This window comes from Halictus rubicundus, chromosome 15 (assembly GCF_050948215.1).
Source record: "Halictus rubicundus isolate RS-2024b chromosome 15, iyHalRubi1_principal, whole genome shotgun sequence".
Lineage (NCBI taxonomy): Eukaryota > Metazoa > Arthropoda > Insecta > Hymenoptera > Halictidae > Halictus > Halictus rubicundus.
The window spans coordinates 7,290,204-7,306,254 of NC_135163.1; the positions used below are offsets into that span (position 1 = coordinate 7,290,204).

The following is a 16,051-nucleotide window of genomic DNA, read 5'->3' on the forward strand; positions in this document are numbered from 1 at the left end:
ATAGTCGCGTGACTTTTTAATTAATAATTTCCAGCCTTCAGACGCAGACTTAAGATCCGTCTTGGTCTCGATTTCATCCAGAAAACTCATCCAATGGCATAAAAATTCGAATAAACTTCTAACGCTTATACTACCAAATGTCTGCATAATCTCGGCAGCTCATGACCAGCGCGCACTAGATTGAACCTTCCTCTTTCGAATGAGCCATTTACCAGCGACAAAATATTCTTATATGAGGACGAAAACTTGAGGCAGGTGAAACAATTTTGTGACGGTAATGTAGTCACTCTACCTTATCGCGAATCTACGAAGATCGGTACGTTTACGGGACCCGTCAAAATGGCGGATTCTAATATTTTTAATTTACGATTATTGAGATTGCGAAGATCCATCTACGTGGAATTACTCAACAAACTTATTTCCTTAGGTATATATTATTCAACAAATGGCTGAAAACTTGGATAGACACATTCTTCTTTCTTTTTGTAAAGTAATGTAAAATACTCGCTTTTAGTGCTCCGTAAACCTAGTGTTAAGATTGAAACGATTTTCGACTATTTGAACTTTTTTACCGATAAATGAGATCGTGTTAAATATTAATGAATCAAATTATTTCCCTCTACTCCCTACCTCTCATATCGGAAATCGAACCACCGCAATCCGAGCCACGCACGACGCTCGCGATTCTCTTTTTTTTCGCGACACGGGTGTGTCTCCGATCCGTAATCATGTTCGCTCATGGTTCTCGGTTCGCATCGCGGGAATTCGCAATGATCGAATCTTCGAGCTCGATCGAATCATTCGATTCCACGGAACGGTGACGACGCCCGTTCGAAGTACTTGGATGACAGTTTTCCTGGAGATTGGAATTGCAATTCTGGTCGTGATTCGATTGCAATTCCAGCTGCAATTAGACTTGCAGTCGGAGCTCTCTGGAACACTTTGAATGCGATTACGAGCGCGTTCAGAATTCAGTTTGCAACCGTGGACGCAGTGGAGACACTGCAATCTGTGTGGAATTGCAACTTCTAAATCGTGATGAAATTCCGACGTTCAATTGAAATTCGATGCGGTTCAATTTCGATCCAACTAAAAACTTGAAATTGCGATTCCAGTTTCAATTACAGTTTAAATAATCGAAGGAATTATAAAGGACACTGTGTTTGGAATTGCTGTGGGAATTGCGATTGTGTTCGCGGTTCCACTGATAATGTCCAAACTGTTTGGAATTGCCGTCTCACAATTCTAATTATTTCATTCAGTGTCAGTTTTAATTCGACTCGAAATACGCGGAGCTGCAATTCCAGGTGAAAAATCGAAGCGATTACAAAGGACACCTAAGCTGTATTTCGAATTCCTATGGGAATTGTTTCAATCGTGATTGCGACGGCGATTCCACTAACAATATCTATCTGTAGTACTAACTTCCTATAGATCGGAGTTGCAATCGCAACTGCGCTTCTGATTTAATCGCAATTGCAGCTAAAAATTAAGAACGCGCTTATAATTGTTTTTGCATTGTGAACATCTTAATCTACCCGAAATTGCAGTCAAATTTTAGCCGCACTTTGGAATCGCAATCGTTCAACTTCAAAAATAGTCTCGATCGAAAACTTGGAATTGCGGTTCAAGATAGAATAGTGCACGGAAAATCGAAGCTGGGACTGCACTTGGATTACAAATTAGTTCTAAATTGTAACTGGAATTGCCAATGACGATTGCAGTTGTACTTATAAATAAAACCAGCGACGGGAATTGTCTCGGATTGCAGCTGCCTTTGTTCGCGGAATTGAGAGTGGAAGAGCTCGATTAAAATTACGCTCGGACCGAGATCGCTCGCAATTGCAACAAGTACAAACGAAATCCGAAGCATGGAATTGTCGCTCCAATTGTGATCCGAGATTGTGCGACTGCATTTGTGTCCAGAATCGCGGCGGCGGTCATTGCGAGAAAAGGGAACGGTGTGCGTTGGAATTTTCAGTCGGAATTGCTATAGTGTTCGTGCCTGGTATTGCGAAGGGGCAGTACGCGCTCGGAATTTAAGTTACAGTTACGTTTGAAGTTGCAATTGCAAAGATACGGTGCGATCGCAACGTTTGAAAACTTAGTACAGTGATCGATATCTCAACGGTCTTGTCGACCCGTTATCGATACGGAACAGATAAGGACGCGATGCAGGTCTAAGACGCCGGAGATGCTGTTAAATACAGATTGCTATTCATTCAACGCCAGAGCTCCGAGGTCAGACAAATGAATGTACAATAAGCTATGTTTGGAATGCGTCGCGAACAAACGACCTAACCGGTCGTTATTCCCCCGTTTTTCGGATCGTTCCTCGGGGCAAGAAGATATCTTCGATCGTGCGCAAAAATCGGAGGATCACGTTGAACAGACTGCGGAATTTATGCGTTTGCAACAAAAATGGGTATTCAAAACAGTCCGAAGACATAATATTAAAATTTTTAACGAGGAAAATACATTTTTGTTCACCTTCCGGTGCGTTGCAATTGATGCGCGCAAATGTTACTTTGCATAAAGAATGGGAGTAAATATAATTTAAAGTTTAAGAGTGCAATATTTTCAGCTTTTGTTAAAATTGTTAAGGAAACGATGAAGCGTCTATCTGGCTCCTGTCCGTCGTAGTCGATGGACAGAAATTTTCTTTTGCATAAACATCCGCAGTCTAACGACGAGCTTGCGGAAGGAATGCTGGCAGCTTTCTTCCGCTGCGGGACGAACGAGTGCGTCGTTTGAAAAGAAAGCAACGGTTCCACAAGATGTTACACTTGCCGTTATTGCGTTACTTCTAAACCCAGTGTGTACCAGGGCAGATATGATTTCACCGGCTCGTGTGGAATAATAGTTTAATGTTTCATGCGCCGAAGGAAACTAGTCCGACCTATGACTCGACCAGCTAAACATGCGACGGCAACATCATCGCTAAAACAATCGACTGTATCTTTTATACACTTCCAGAAAAAAAGTATTCCTAAAATTCCTAGACATGATACTATTATTTTGCTACCGATATTCTGCCCTCCTCCGTTAACTTAACACTATTTTGCGTCACTTTATGAAAGTAACAAGGGTGTGTCTACCCAAATTTTTAGCCTTTTCTTTTAGACCCAAAGAAATTCTGAATAATTCCTAATTTCATAGCATTGCATTTTCATAGCCCCGATAATTGCGAATTAAAAATATTAGCCCTTTGCACTCGAAGCTATTTTAACTCCAAAACGAAACATTTCTTCGGATCTAGAATATTTTCCTTCTGTATATATTTTTTCATGTTATACGTACAAAAATGGTGCAATTTGCTCGTACAATACTGAAGTGTTCAGTGATTTATTGAATACAAACAAATTTAATAACGTAAAAAATATTTTGAATAATGACACAGCAATTTTTAGTGGCGCCTTACAGTCGCCATTCGAGTGCTAAGGGTTAGAATCCATCGGACTGAAATTTCAGCTTGAGAAAGTAGGGAAGCGTAAACACAATTACGTGGCGATTAATTATTCGACTCCCGCGGAATCGATAATCACTGCAGTCGCCTCTACGCCGCTCTAAATTTCGTGTTGCGAGCACGGAGCAGCCGAAGAATGCGCTTGAAATAAACAGGAAGACGAAAGAGAGAGGATCCTCTCTCCGAAGACCGTTTGTTTTGATTTCCGTTTAACTCGAGCTGGCGATCTACACCGTGTTATTTAGACTAACTCGAGTCCGGCTGTGAATAAGTGTCGGCGATAAGCGAGAGAAAACACCCGCCAGCTCGCAACGTGCACGTCATAACCTCGGCGAAAAGGAAATTATAAAATCATAGCGAACCATTCAGCTTTGGAAAAAGGTCAATGCCACGAGAGCCTACGCACGTCAAGTTCAAACTGCCCAGCCTAACGCGTTAGATCAAATCGGTGTCGCGTAACACCCTTATCGAACTTCTCCCAGCGAAAAGAATTATTCACCATTAATCATTGACGTTTCCCTTGTTGTTAACTGGTTACAACAATACAAATGTCACACAGTAATTTAAAAAAATTCGTCTAGCAACGAAGCATAGTAATGACAGCGGTAGTCGAATGGGTAACCATAACCGATTTTTACCGACGGTATTGATCATGCGGTAACCAAGAAGCTCTGGTGACCAAAATAAAATGCTTACTGCTAAAAAAAAAAAATCCGATTTATTGGTTACTAGTAAACCGAAAAAATTTTCATACTTATACTATAGTAACCAAAATAATATTGATCATCTTATATTCGTAAACGGAATATTAAATACCATTTTTTGGTAAATTTCTTCGAGGTTCATTGATAACTCGCATTCATTTTCGCTCGACGACTTTTCTCTCAAAAACATTCTGACGATAACTGTTAGTTTGGAAATCCGATTCGAATAGATTGCGAGATGTAGGAGTAGGGTTGTGAAACTAGGAAAATGACACGGTCGAGAGACGGTTTTAAATGAAAAGAGCAGAGGTGGTCCTTGGTGGAATTGGTTGGTAGGTTAGGTTGGCTGTCGTATTGACCGGGCAGACACGGCGCTGTGTATTGACGGAAAAATTTGGCGCGTTCAAAATGGTCGCCGTCGGATTTCCACGGGAATCGAGAGAAGATACGGGAGAGAGGCTGCTGATCGTTTACTCACCACTTCGCTGCATCGTTCCGGTGGATCGTTACGACGACTCATTAAACATAACTCTGTCGACCGAGCAACGCGAGGCGAGACGAGAATCAGCGAGTCACCACCGACGTATCCATTGACGCGACAAAACTAGCTGTGGTGTCCCCTGTCAACGCAACCGTGTGCACTCGTGGCTGTGCTACAACACGGACCCGGCCGTCTGCGAAGCGTTTTCAAACGATCTCGGAAGAGGCTCGAGCAGAAATCGAGACATGCGTGCGCAGAAACACGGTTATGTCAACGGTCCCGCCGGAGCAACGACTTCCCATAAACAACCCGATCAACGCTGCGAACAGAGAACCGCCGCGAAACCATTCAAACAACATCCAATCCGACCGCTAACCGTTCGAACGCTAACTGATATTTCATACCGTACACTTTTTACGAACCAAGGTCGTAAAAGCTGCAGGTGCGCGCTCCGTTCGAAATTCGAACGCTATTCAGAGCTGGGTCGAATCTTGGAGAAAAAATATTTCGAATTAATCGTTGTCCCAAATAAAACAGCGATTTTAAATAACGCGGGGAAACTTCCGAAAATATTTCGATAATCTGGAACCGTAAAATAGGATATTTTTATTTTGATAAGCTAAAACATGTAAAATGGATATTTTTATTTCGATAAGCTAAAACATATAAAATGGATATTTTCATTTCGATGAGCTAAAACAAAATGGATATTTTCATTTCGATAATCTAGAACATAAAATATTTGGATCTTGCGTTAAAGAGTATTTAAAAGAATCTCTTCACGATGACAAATAGATCGAGGGAAACAGGGATTATTAAAATGCAAGAAACCATATTTTCGACCTATTTCGTCATGTAGAACTACCCCCTCCCCGGTTGTTAATCCTGGGACACCCTGTAGACACAGGGAATAACATAGTTCACGGAACTGTTTTTCAAGAGAAAGGTTTACTTTGCAATGTATGGTTCCTTTGAGACTTTTGTTCCTCGTTACTAGTACTCTAGGATGCAAAGAAAAAAGGTGACCTTGAAAATCGAGGTCAAGGACATTTTTGCGCGGTCCTCCTTCTTACAAATCTTCCCCGATTCAGAGCTGTAGAATCACACTACGATATACCCTTACTTTTTGTACACCCTGTACGTTAATATTTTCCGGAAAAAAGTTTAATCGTTACGAATAAGAGAAAAATTAAAATTCGACTCCTGCCTCTTGCAATTAAAATAGACAATATTTTGCATAAAGATCCGCAGTCTACTTATTTTACCTATCTGTTTCAGATTATTTTATTCGTTCTAACATTCTGAAGTTGTTCCGTGTCGCATGATCAAAATTGATATATTTTTGTAAAATATACCAAAGCATTTGTTATAGCTGAACAGTAGTTTGTGAGTTACTCGCACATCGATACGTCTACCGGTTAATCCTAACCCTATAACACCTGCAACTACTGTGTATCATTTTTTTTTAAATGTTCTGTACTTATTTCATAATGTTAGATCAAATTGAAAAGAGGAAATTCCGCTCTCAACAATCTGGACTAGCTTGAAGCATAGGAATATTTCAGTTCGGTTAGGAACTATGGACTTTGAACGTTGGATGTAATGGTTATGTGGATCCGAACGGCGAGAGATGCTGATAAACGAAGCGATAATTCTTGAATTAACTTTCAGTATTCGCCGACTTTTATATAACGATAGGTGAATAAACATGTCAGGGATCGTGAAGATACCGAAGTTTAATATCGTGAAGGCGACGAAGAAACATAGTGCCACTTTGTTCTTCTTTCATGGCTCAGGTAAGCTGTTGGGTATAATTAAGGTTGCTATTTTTAATTTTATATTAAGTTCGATAAAACGCAAACTCGACTTCAGGATCTTCTGGAGATGATATGAAGGCATGGATTGAATTGAAGCTGAGAGAAGAGTTGCAGTTTCCGCACATAAAAATCATTTACCCTACTGCACCGGCTCAACCGTACACACCTAATAATGGAATGGCAAGTCGATTACGATATATACACTACAAAACCTGCAATGTGAAAATTGATAACAGTTGAAGTAATTGATTTTCTAGCTTAGCAATGTATGGTTCGATCGCAAGAGTATACATATAAATGTACCCGAGGAATTGGACTCTGTAAACTCAATGTGTAAAACTGTATTGGAGTTGATGGACGCAGAGGTTTCCAAGGGAATTCCGTATGAAAATATTGCAGTTGCTGGTTTCTCTATGGGTGGTGCATTGTCTTTGCATTTAGCGTACAGACATAAAACATCTCTAGCCGGTTGCGTTGCTATGTCCTGCTTCCTCAACAGAAACTCGGTGGTATATGAGGTACGTGTATAACAGAATCAACCTTTTGTACTCGTTTTTCTTAATTTTAAACAATACAATTTCTTTTTCAGTATCTAAAAACAAATCCAGGAAGAACACCACCACTGATACAATACCATGGCACAGAAGATGAGTTGGTGCCGCTAAAATGGGGAGCAGAATCCTATAACAACTTAAAAGAACTGGGCGTAGATGGCCAGTTCACAGAACTGATGGGTGCACACCATGAATTAACTGTATCCGAAATCAAATCATTTAAAAACTGGATTCTAGAGATTTTGCCAGAAAAGTAAAATTTCTATTTTTGTATATAGCATTAAGGAATCATTGTATATTTATTCGAAATAATGTCAATGTCTGAAACAAACCGTACCTTTTTACTTCCTTTCTCTATCAGACATGTTTGAAGAAGAAGATACAGTTACATTAATACGATCACGTTATCGTTTTACAAACAAAAGTGATGCAATAAAGATAGCGGTATCTCTATTCCGTTTAAACTCTGGAGGACTTTCTCGTAGGCCGAACAGTGTGCAGCAGATGCAGCGTAATTGTACTGCACCATTCTATTGTTGGCAATCTTAATGGGAAAAACCGAGTTAAAGTCATTTAATTTCTCATTTATTGACGGGAAAAAAATGTTCAATACTACTATGTAGTATAAATCGTTCTGAATCATTATTGTTTATCTTTAAGTGTCCTGTTGCGGGTACCTGACCGGTCAAACAGGTTGATCAGGTGATTTGCCGACCGCAAACACCTACGTGAACACGCAAGTAAGTATAGCAATGATGTGGAGCGATTCAGTAAAATCATAATGGTGATTGGTCATTTGTTAAAGTAATTAGCTGCACCAAACCAACAGTATAAAGAAATTGATCAAACATAAACATCCATTAGTCATTTTTTGGTGCCAGAGAGGAATCTCGTACTATACAAAAAAATTTCAGTATTACTGATTGAATAAATTGAAAATATTCTAGGTCGGAAGAAAAGTTCGATATTGGAATTAAAATAGCTCCGAGTGCAAAGGGTCAAATATAGAAAGTCGAGCATCAATCGAACGCTTCGGTGACAGAGTTTAAAAGGTTGAAAGGTAGTTGATTGTTTCGAGACAGCTCGTGTAATTGTATTTTGCTTTTTAATATGATTTATCTTTGTAGATAGGTGTACGGAGGAAGGAGGAAGCATCAGCTGTGGACGAGGAGGCAAATGACGAGTGTTCTCGTCATCTCCGGTTAACAGGTTAACGAAGAGGTGGGGATTAGAATTGAGGGGGGAGGTGGGGATCGAAGTGGGAAGGGGTGAAAGAAGTCGCTTTCATCCGGCGCACAGGGGTGGGAAAAATAAAAGAAGCGCCACCGACGAGGCCATCGACGAATCGTTGGCCAGTGTCTCGAGGGGAGACTGCTGCGACCCTACAAGCTGCAGCGAATTTCGAGGGTGGTCGCAGATTTGACACACTGGCCTGGTAAACCCCTATGGTAACCCACATATTAACTAGCCTGCGACCAGGTTGTCGCGCGAACGTGTCGCGATCGCGTCGCGACCCGCGGTGCCCGTGAAAGAGATCGAACGGAGAACGAGACCAAAGACGAGTTTAGGTTAAAAATATCGTCGAAGCGTTTCGTTCGAAATCGATATTCGAACGGAGAGATATACCCCGTGTATCCTAACGCGACAACAGTGAAAAAGCCTCTCGGTGAACTGGTTGCGTGTGCAGATGTGATTCGAATGTCGTCACGATACCGTGTGATCAATCGACGTCGATCCCGAAGGGGTTGTTGACTATCGTCGGCAGCGACATCAGTTAAATTCTTGCTCGATCGTATTTACCCAACGATGCGGGTAAACTCTTTCGCCGAGTTTCAACGCTGTGGATTCGGCAAAAGCGTTTGAACGCGCACAATGCATCGATAGTAAATAATATGGCGCGGCTTCATCTGCAGTCGGTGACGTCAAAGTCACGGAACGCGAGGGGATGCCAGTGGTTCGAACGATGCTTTGCGTTAATCAGCCAATAAACGACGGACGAGCCACCACAAGGAACATGTCTATTTACTTGTAAGTAAACCATAGGCTAAATGAGAGTTACATAGGGATCGTGTATAGGATACATAACCGATGAGAATTAAGACAGCTATATATATATAAATATATATGTCGGCCGGAAGAGCTATACATATACGACGTTATCGTGTGTTTCGCAAAGTTTATAGGACCGCTCTCGGCCCTGTTGTTATTTAAATACTGCATTGCGTCTGATCGCAATCGTTGGCACACCGTGGAACAGGAGAGGCGGTGCACGACGAGAAACGGTAAGAGGAAAAACGTTGACGGGGGTGGCAAGGAGAAGGAGAAAACAGGGTCCGTGTGAATTAATGTTTTCTGTCATAATAATAGATCCGGAGGACGGAGGAACAAAGGCGTTTGTATAGAGATGGAGGCTCGTCGAAGGGACAGATAAAGAAACATATTGACGGAGGTGGACAAGGAGGTCCCCTGTTGCGGAATAGAGGATCTCGTCGACGGCGAAAACCAACGGATCTGGCGTGAAGTGGGGGAGACAATTTGAAATGGGTCAAGAGTGTCTCCTCGCGATGACAGTGCACGCCGTTCGATCTCGAGCGCGACGTCTCCTCGCGGATTGATCCTGTTGCGGACTGGTCCCGAGGACCGTCGATAGGAAACAATACCGGACCGTTGTTCACCGGCGAGACACCGTTCGTTGTTTACGATGTCATTAACGGCCCGGCGCGCCGGGACTTGTTGAGTTACTATTGAGAGAGAGAGAGAGAGAGAGAGGGAACACGAAATAAGGAGGAAAACGGAGAAATGGGATCGCCGGTGGAACGGAATCACCGTTTTCGTCTAGGATCGGCTCGCTTCATGGACCGCCATTTTTAATTCGGGTTACCGATCGCGTGATGCGACGCGTTACACGCGACGACTGTCAATGTGATCGCCTCGCGTTTCGAAACCGTTGAGGAGAGAAGAGCTCGACGTTTCTCGGGGTACGAGAGAGGACTTTCTGCATACATGGTTTTCGGGACGCGCAAGGCATCGGAACCAGCGACCACGACGGGCACCACTTGGCTTTACAACATCACCACCCAAGGTAATGCGCTATAATACGGGCATGAGTTTCTACTGCACGGGGCTGATCGAGCTGCGCGTTTTGCGTTCACTGGAAAATATTTTTCTTCAATATTTTTGGGTACATACCTAGCTGCTTTAAGCATTCCTGTGCAAAATTTAGCTAGACTTCACTCATAGGACTCCTGTGTTGAGTGTGACTTGACATAAATTTTACTCGTAGAACTCCTAAATAAAATATTTCAGCTAATAGAGGGGTACAAAATTGATAGTACATTGGGTAAACAGTTGATGGGTCTACATGCTGATAGTAAACAAAATGGTGGTCGCATGGGGTGGCTAGAATCGCATGTTGTCCATCCACAGGGAAATACAAAATATTCTCTGCTATTTTGGTTGCATTCGCAGTTTGCTTTAAATATTAATAGACTGTAGATCTGTATGCACGTGGTAAACAAACCGGGTGATGCGCGGACTCACTGAAATTACAAATAGTACATTCACAGACAAATAACAATATTCTCTTTACTATTTTTGTTACATCGCGAAAAATTTGTCGAATCACTGTTATTAATTTATTGACGAATTATCTCGTTTCAAAAAGACCATTATAAAATTGCCGGTAAGCGAACCGTTAATAATCCTCCAGTTTAAAAATATTTTAACGCGAATCAAGAACATCTGTACTCGTCATTGAAAATTTAATTTGCAAACGGAGCGAGTATTGCCTGGACTTTTCAAAGCAGTCTTTTCGAACGACCTTCGTTTGACTGTCACTCGCGTTTTTTTTTCTTTGTTTTTGTTTTCGAAAAATTGCTGACCCAGTGCGGCCAATTACGATACGTCAAGATTACCGCACACTCCTCTACTTTCACCGCGCCTTTCTTCCGAGCGTCGAACGAAATTTATTCTATTAGCATAAGAGAGAGTGATGTCCGAAACTAACGCTCGCTTTCATGGGAGTAGTGGACAGTGTGATCTTCGGAATACGCGAGAGACAAGTGAAAACGATGATAACGGGGATACGCGGAGAGTAAGCTTTGTTAGAGAACTTCATCATCACTGGACTAGTGCCAGGAACACGTACGTTAGTGCTTGCCATGTGCTCCGCATTGCGGATCGAAACCTTTTTATTGCTCGCGAGAAACGACTTCGATGTTGTCGCGAGAACGCACGATTCTGAATTGCGTCTTGAAGGAAAAAAAGTTTGAGAATCATCGTCCGTTAACTGCCGATTAAATTCTTGCTCGTCTCGAGTTTACGGGGAACCGTTCATCCTTCCGTTTACGAGCGGCCATCAATTTTGAGATCCGCTTCTTCACGGCTGTAATAATAAATCAGATCACTTTTCACGGACCGCTGGTGTCCACCGCTTAAAACAATGTTGGGATAGAAAGAGCATGTTGTTGCGTTAACCCTGAGAGTGCAGGAAGGTTTATTGTAGAACACAACGTGTATCTAGAACATGTAGAATCAACAATTTTCTTGTGCTTAGCTTGGATGCAAAACCACCAAAAAATTGAAAATCGTGCCAAGAATATTGGACAATCCTAAAAGTGGCGCAGTGGTGGAACTGTAATTGTGCAACCCCCTAGATTGTCCGCAGATCTGTCTAGAACATGTACATTAACAATTAACAATGATCTTGTGTTTACCTCGAGTGCAAGACCACCTTAAAAACAAAACTGAAAATCGAGCCAAGAATATTAGACAATTCTAAAAGTGGCGCAGTGGTGAAACTGTAATTGCGCAACCCCCTAGATTGTCGGTAGATCTGTCTAGAACATGTATGTTAACAATTAACAATGATCTTGTGTTTACCTCAAGTACAAAATCACCTTAAGAACAACATTGAAAGTCGAGCCGAGAAAATCGCACAATTCTGAAAGCGACGAGGTGATGGCAATGTGATTGTGCAACCGCCTAAGAGAGATCTTGAAGTGTCCTGATACCGTCCATTGTTCCACTAGACACAGACTGATGGACTCGAACGACGTTCCAGGCGAGATGAGCAGCAGCGGAGGGCTAGGGTTCGGCGTCGGTGTAGGCGTCGGCGTCGCCGGCGGTCCAACCCTCGCAGCCGCTCAGCAGGGCCAAGGGGTGGCTGCACTTCTGGTGATGCTGGCGGTTCTGTGCTTCATCTTCGCGTACTGCTGCTGGGGCGCCCCGTTCTGCAGGTCCCTGTGCAGACGGTACTGTTGCTGCCGGCTCGAGGACCCTGAACCTGACTCCCGATTCGGCAACAGCGACCAGGCGATGGTCGCGACGCCTACCATCATCCTCTTGCCGCACGGTAGGATGCTCGTTGTGGACGGCACAATCTTCACGCAGTTCCAAACCGATCCCACTGGTGAGATTGCAACTGGATACTAGCCCCTTGACTCCTCACACGGAGATCCCAGATCCTTCGGTGTTCAATGCTCGGTGTCCTTGGGATACTTCGACCCTTAGCGTACCAAGATGCACCGTACACCTCCTCAAAACTTCAGGGTAGCTTCATTGTCGTTTGTTCCATGATCTGTTCTTTACTTGCTGCAATTGCCAAGAAATAGACTGTGGTTCGTTGTGCAAACTAAACATCGCCTTAGTCGACTTTAAGCAATAGGAGCTAAGTTATACTATACCATTCTTGAGTCCTTTTAAAGTCTTCAAAGTATTCTATTACGTACGTTCAATTTTATTACAAGTGCACAAACATCCACCGTCTAATAATAAGTAACAAGCATTTTCAGCAATTAGCAAACGGTCCCCGCTCAGTAAGGTTTAGCCCCTTAGGTAGCGTGACCATACCCACACGGACGTATCGCGTGAGATGCATCGGAAACATTGTGCCACCATAAACGCGTTCATCCTCTCATAAACATTGATGGCACTATCGGCTTTATTAGGCGTTAAATTCGTAGATACACTAAGCGTCAGTTAGCGGGGAGAATAGAACGCCCTTGTTGCGACAGCTGAATTTTTAAAATCAATTCTCTCGAAACCGGAGCTCCGGGTTAAGCGATTTCGTTTTTATATCTTTGACCCGGTTTTCGAGAAGGCGTTCCTTTCCGGTTCAAGGCCACTGACATGCCACCCCAACCCCCGCACCTGTTAGCTACTTGCATGTTCTAAAGGGGAACGGGCACACAAAGAATCGTACAATCCAATACCGGAGATTATTTAATTCCATACTGTCTACTAATACAGTAGTTACTTAATTTGATCAAGCATGTGAAAAATGTTCTATCTGAATTTCAACAGACTGGAGGGAAATAGTAATTTAGTTTCTTTCTTAATATATTCAATAGGTCGACAGTAATGTAACAGTATTTTCAAATTCTAATGTTTTTACTATTTTAAACTGCACCTATTCCTTTTTGTCGCAATAGTGTAGTCATCATGAACTCGTTGATTAACAGGTCTAGACCTGGTGGAGCTCGGCGACAGCGTCCTCCGCGCCCAGAGGAATCCACGAAGTATAAACCGACACCAGCTGCAGAACAGCCAAGGTAGCATACTTGAAATGGACGCTGAGACGCCCAGCAAAGATAGTCTAGGGTCCGTAGGCTGTTTCCCACCCCCGACGTACGAGAGCATCTACGGGAAGGAGGAATCGGACATGCCGCCGTCGTACTCCGACATTTTATTGCACAGGTAGACCCTGAAGACTCCTTTAAACTTGTGAAGCAAGCACGAGCAACAGGGGTTGCCACCGTGTAACCTCAACCTTCCACGTAACGCTTGCCAATAGAGTAATCTCTGCACGGCGCCTATCGTAGACACTTATTTTACTATCTTCAGGTTCGCCAATCTTCCGCACGACATAGACATGCATAACTATTGCCACGACGGCAAAGAGGAGATCGAGATGCAGAGTCTGGACGGCTGTCCCCATATACTAGGCAACCCCATGGACACGCTGGCGTTCCCCTACATGACGAATTTCTCCAGCCAGAGTTTCCCGCGCAGGAACGTTTGCAGGAACCCCTCGATCATCAGCAACCCGTTGGACAGCTACTACGTGGACAACGAACTGGAGTTCTATCGTATGACGCAGGGCATGGTGCCCCGTGTGTTCAGCAACGCGAACTTCGAGGCGCTGAGAACCTACCAGCACGAGACCTCGTTCCACGTAACCAATGGGAACGGGAACCAGCAACGAGAAGGCGAAACGTTGCCCGAAAATGGCAATTATTGCTCCACCACCGACAACACTGTCAGAAACAACGAAAGAATAGGCATGAACGGGCCCGAGGAGGTGTCCAGGAACGCAGCGCCGGCGAACGAGGTAATGAACACTAGGAATTTAGCTAGGAGCCTGTCGAGAATCAGCCAGGAGAGCAGGAACAACGTGGAGAACGCGCAGAGGGACGGTCACGGTCAGCCCTCGCAAAGGTGCAACGAGACAGATAGGTCCAGGTCGCAGGTAGACCAAGAGGAACCGTCTGGTCACAGGAACGTGCACTTCGAAGGCCAGGAAGTAAACGAATCAAACTGCAACAACGAATCTAATCCGGCAGGATATTATATTAGGAATAGGGGCTCCGACGATGCCGGCAGGTCACAGACAGGGGAGACGGAGTCCAATTATTCTGACGAGGAGACCAGAAATTTCGGAGCCCTCGCTGACATCCGTGAAAGCCGCGTGTAACGCGAGATCTAGAGATTTAGAAAGAATATTTTATTTTGAAGTGGCCGAGAGAGAGAGAGAGAGAGAGAGAGAGAGAGAGAGAGAGGGAGGGGGAGAGAGAGAGAGAGAAAGAGTGTCCAGGATGTTGTTATAGTCGTCTGTTCTTGAAACAGGAGACCTGTATTATTTCCTTCTAATGGCTGTCGATATCCACCATAATCACTCAAGACTGATCGCTGTGGAACGATCCAGCCATTGGTCGCTCGGGTCTCCTCTTCGAGAGGCAGATCGAAATGATTGGACCCCGTGGAAGAATACACTGGTGCTTATATCGATTCATCCTCTAAATTACACGTTTTAGTGAGACACGACGATAGAACTCATTGACTGAATTTAATTGCTGTTGATTTAAACATCGAATAAAAGAATTAGAGAATATTTTAATCGGTTGTTACAGTAGCTCTTGTGATACTCCGGGAAAGCCTGTAACAAATTGTACAGATAATGTAATTTTAAGTTTGACGCTACTACATTCTACGCAACCACCTAACAGAGTCATGGACTATAGTACGACCGAGGTTCTAAACATAATTTTATATACGACAAAATGTACAATCAATTTCATTGTGGCACAATAATCGAAGGGAAATGATACGATGATGTTAGGTCAGTCCGTCCAAGGGTTAATCTACACACTAGATTCAGTATATATTAAGAGAATAATCACCATAAGTCGAGTTAAATATTTTGTACATGTTATTAGTGGATCATGCTAGAACCTATTTATTATACATTTGCTTTTTTATATTATTTTACTATGAAACGCAGGCGCGATGAATAACGTGACGATACCAGTATAGCACGAGATGCTTATGATTTGTATTCGTAACATGTTCGTGTTGAGTCGGTAACATGACGATATCATTAAAAGTGACAAGGACAAGACAAATAAAAGTAAGATGTGTATAGAATAACTGTTGGACAAATCAAGTCCTATGTACAGACTATGTATATGTCACCATATCCCTAAATTGAATTCGAATTTCATTATTCCAAAGCTGTGGCTTCAGTACACAAGATATATGTTGTGTCATTTTACGGGAAAAAGAAAATATTATGGCACTATTCTTCAGCCATGATCACGTGGCGTAAATAAAATAACAATAGGAATTAACGTTAGATAGGATCATGTATGTGTTATAAACATATGATAAATTATATGAGAAATTATACATTGTACACATTATTATTATTGTTGTTGAGTAGCTCGAAAGATATCGGATATAAATTGAAATATTTAATATGAAATCGATGCTATTTCCCATTTTCGTAATCGTACGAATTATTGGAAGAGAGA

At 42.7% G+C, this 16,051-nt stretch overlaps 2 protein-coding genes across 5 annotated transcripts; both read left to right on the top strand.

Annotated features, from left to right (window-relative positions):
- The first annotated feature begins 5,929 nt into the window (after positions 1–5,929).
- LOC143361472 (lysophospholipase-like protein 1) lies at positions 5,930–7,927 on the top strand. 2 transcript variants are annotated; one of them, XM_076800901.1, is made up of 6 exons: positions 5,930–6,060; positions 6,149–6,447; positions 6,524–6,648; positions 6,726–6,986; positions 7,058–7,275; positions 7,384–7,927. In XM_076800901.1, the coding sequence occupies exons 2-6, from the start codon at positions 6,360–6,362 to the stop codon at positions 7,391–7,393; spliced, it is 702 nt and encodes a 233-aa protein (XP_076657016.1). In that variant the 5' UTR covers positions 5,930–6,060; positions 6,149–6,359; the 3' UTR covers positions 7,394–7,927. The 2 variants fall into 2 exon arrangements, with proteins under 2 accessions (XP_076657016.1, XP_076657017.1); XM_076800902.1 differs by lacking the exon at positions 7,384–7,927 and having other exon boundaries at positions 7,058–7,353.
- A 1,430-nt stretch (positions 7,928–9,357) lies between these two features.
- LOC143361464 (uncharacterized) lies at positions 9,358–15,768 on the top strand. 3 transcript variants are annotated; one of them, XM_076800884.1, is made up of 5 exons: positions 9,358–10,104; positions 12,085–12,432; positions 13,484–13,718; positions 13,866–14,764; positions 14,825–15,768. In XM_076800884.1, exons 1-4 carry the CDS (start codon positions 10,026–10,028, stop codon positions 14,713–14,715), a joined length of 1,512 nt encoding a protein of 503 aa, XP_076656999.1. In that variant the 5' UTR covers positions 9,358–10,025; the 3' UTR covers positions 14,716–14,764; positions 14,825–15,768. The 3 variants fall into 3 exon arrangements, with proteins under 3 accessions (XP_076656999.1, XP_076657001.1, XP_076657000.1); XM_076800886.1 differs by having other exon boundaries at positions 9,495–10,104; positions 12,085–12,375; XM_076800885.1 differs by having other exon boundaries at positions 9,498–10,104; positions 12,053–12,432.
- Positions 15,769–16,051: the final 283 nt, after the last annotated feature.

Coding starts and splice junctions, on each gene's coding strand:
- LOC143361472 (XM_076800901.1), top strand. CDS start 6,360: ATGTCAGGGATCGTGAAGATACCGAAGTTTAATATCGTGAAGGCGACG. Junction 6,448..6,523: donor GTTCTTCTTTCATGGCTCAG/GTAAGCTGTTGG, acceptor ACTCGACTTCAG/GATCTTCTGGAGATGATATG. Junction 6,987..7,057: donor GAAACTCGGTGGTATATGAG/GTACGTGTATAA, acceptor TTTCTTTTTCAG/TATCTAAAAACAAATCCAGG.
- LOC143361464 (XM_076800884.1), top strand. CDS start 10,026: ATGGTTTTCGGGACGCGCAAGGCATCGGAACCAGCGACCACGACGGGC. Junction 10,105..12,084: donor TTACAACATCACCACCCAAG/GTAATGCGCTAT, acceptor ACGACGTTCCAG/GCGAGATGAGCAGCAGCGGA. Junction 12,433..13,483: donor GTTCCAAACCGATCCCACTG/GTGAGATTGCAA, acceptor GTTGATTAACAG/GTCTAGACCTGGTGGAGCTC.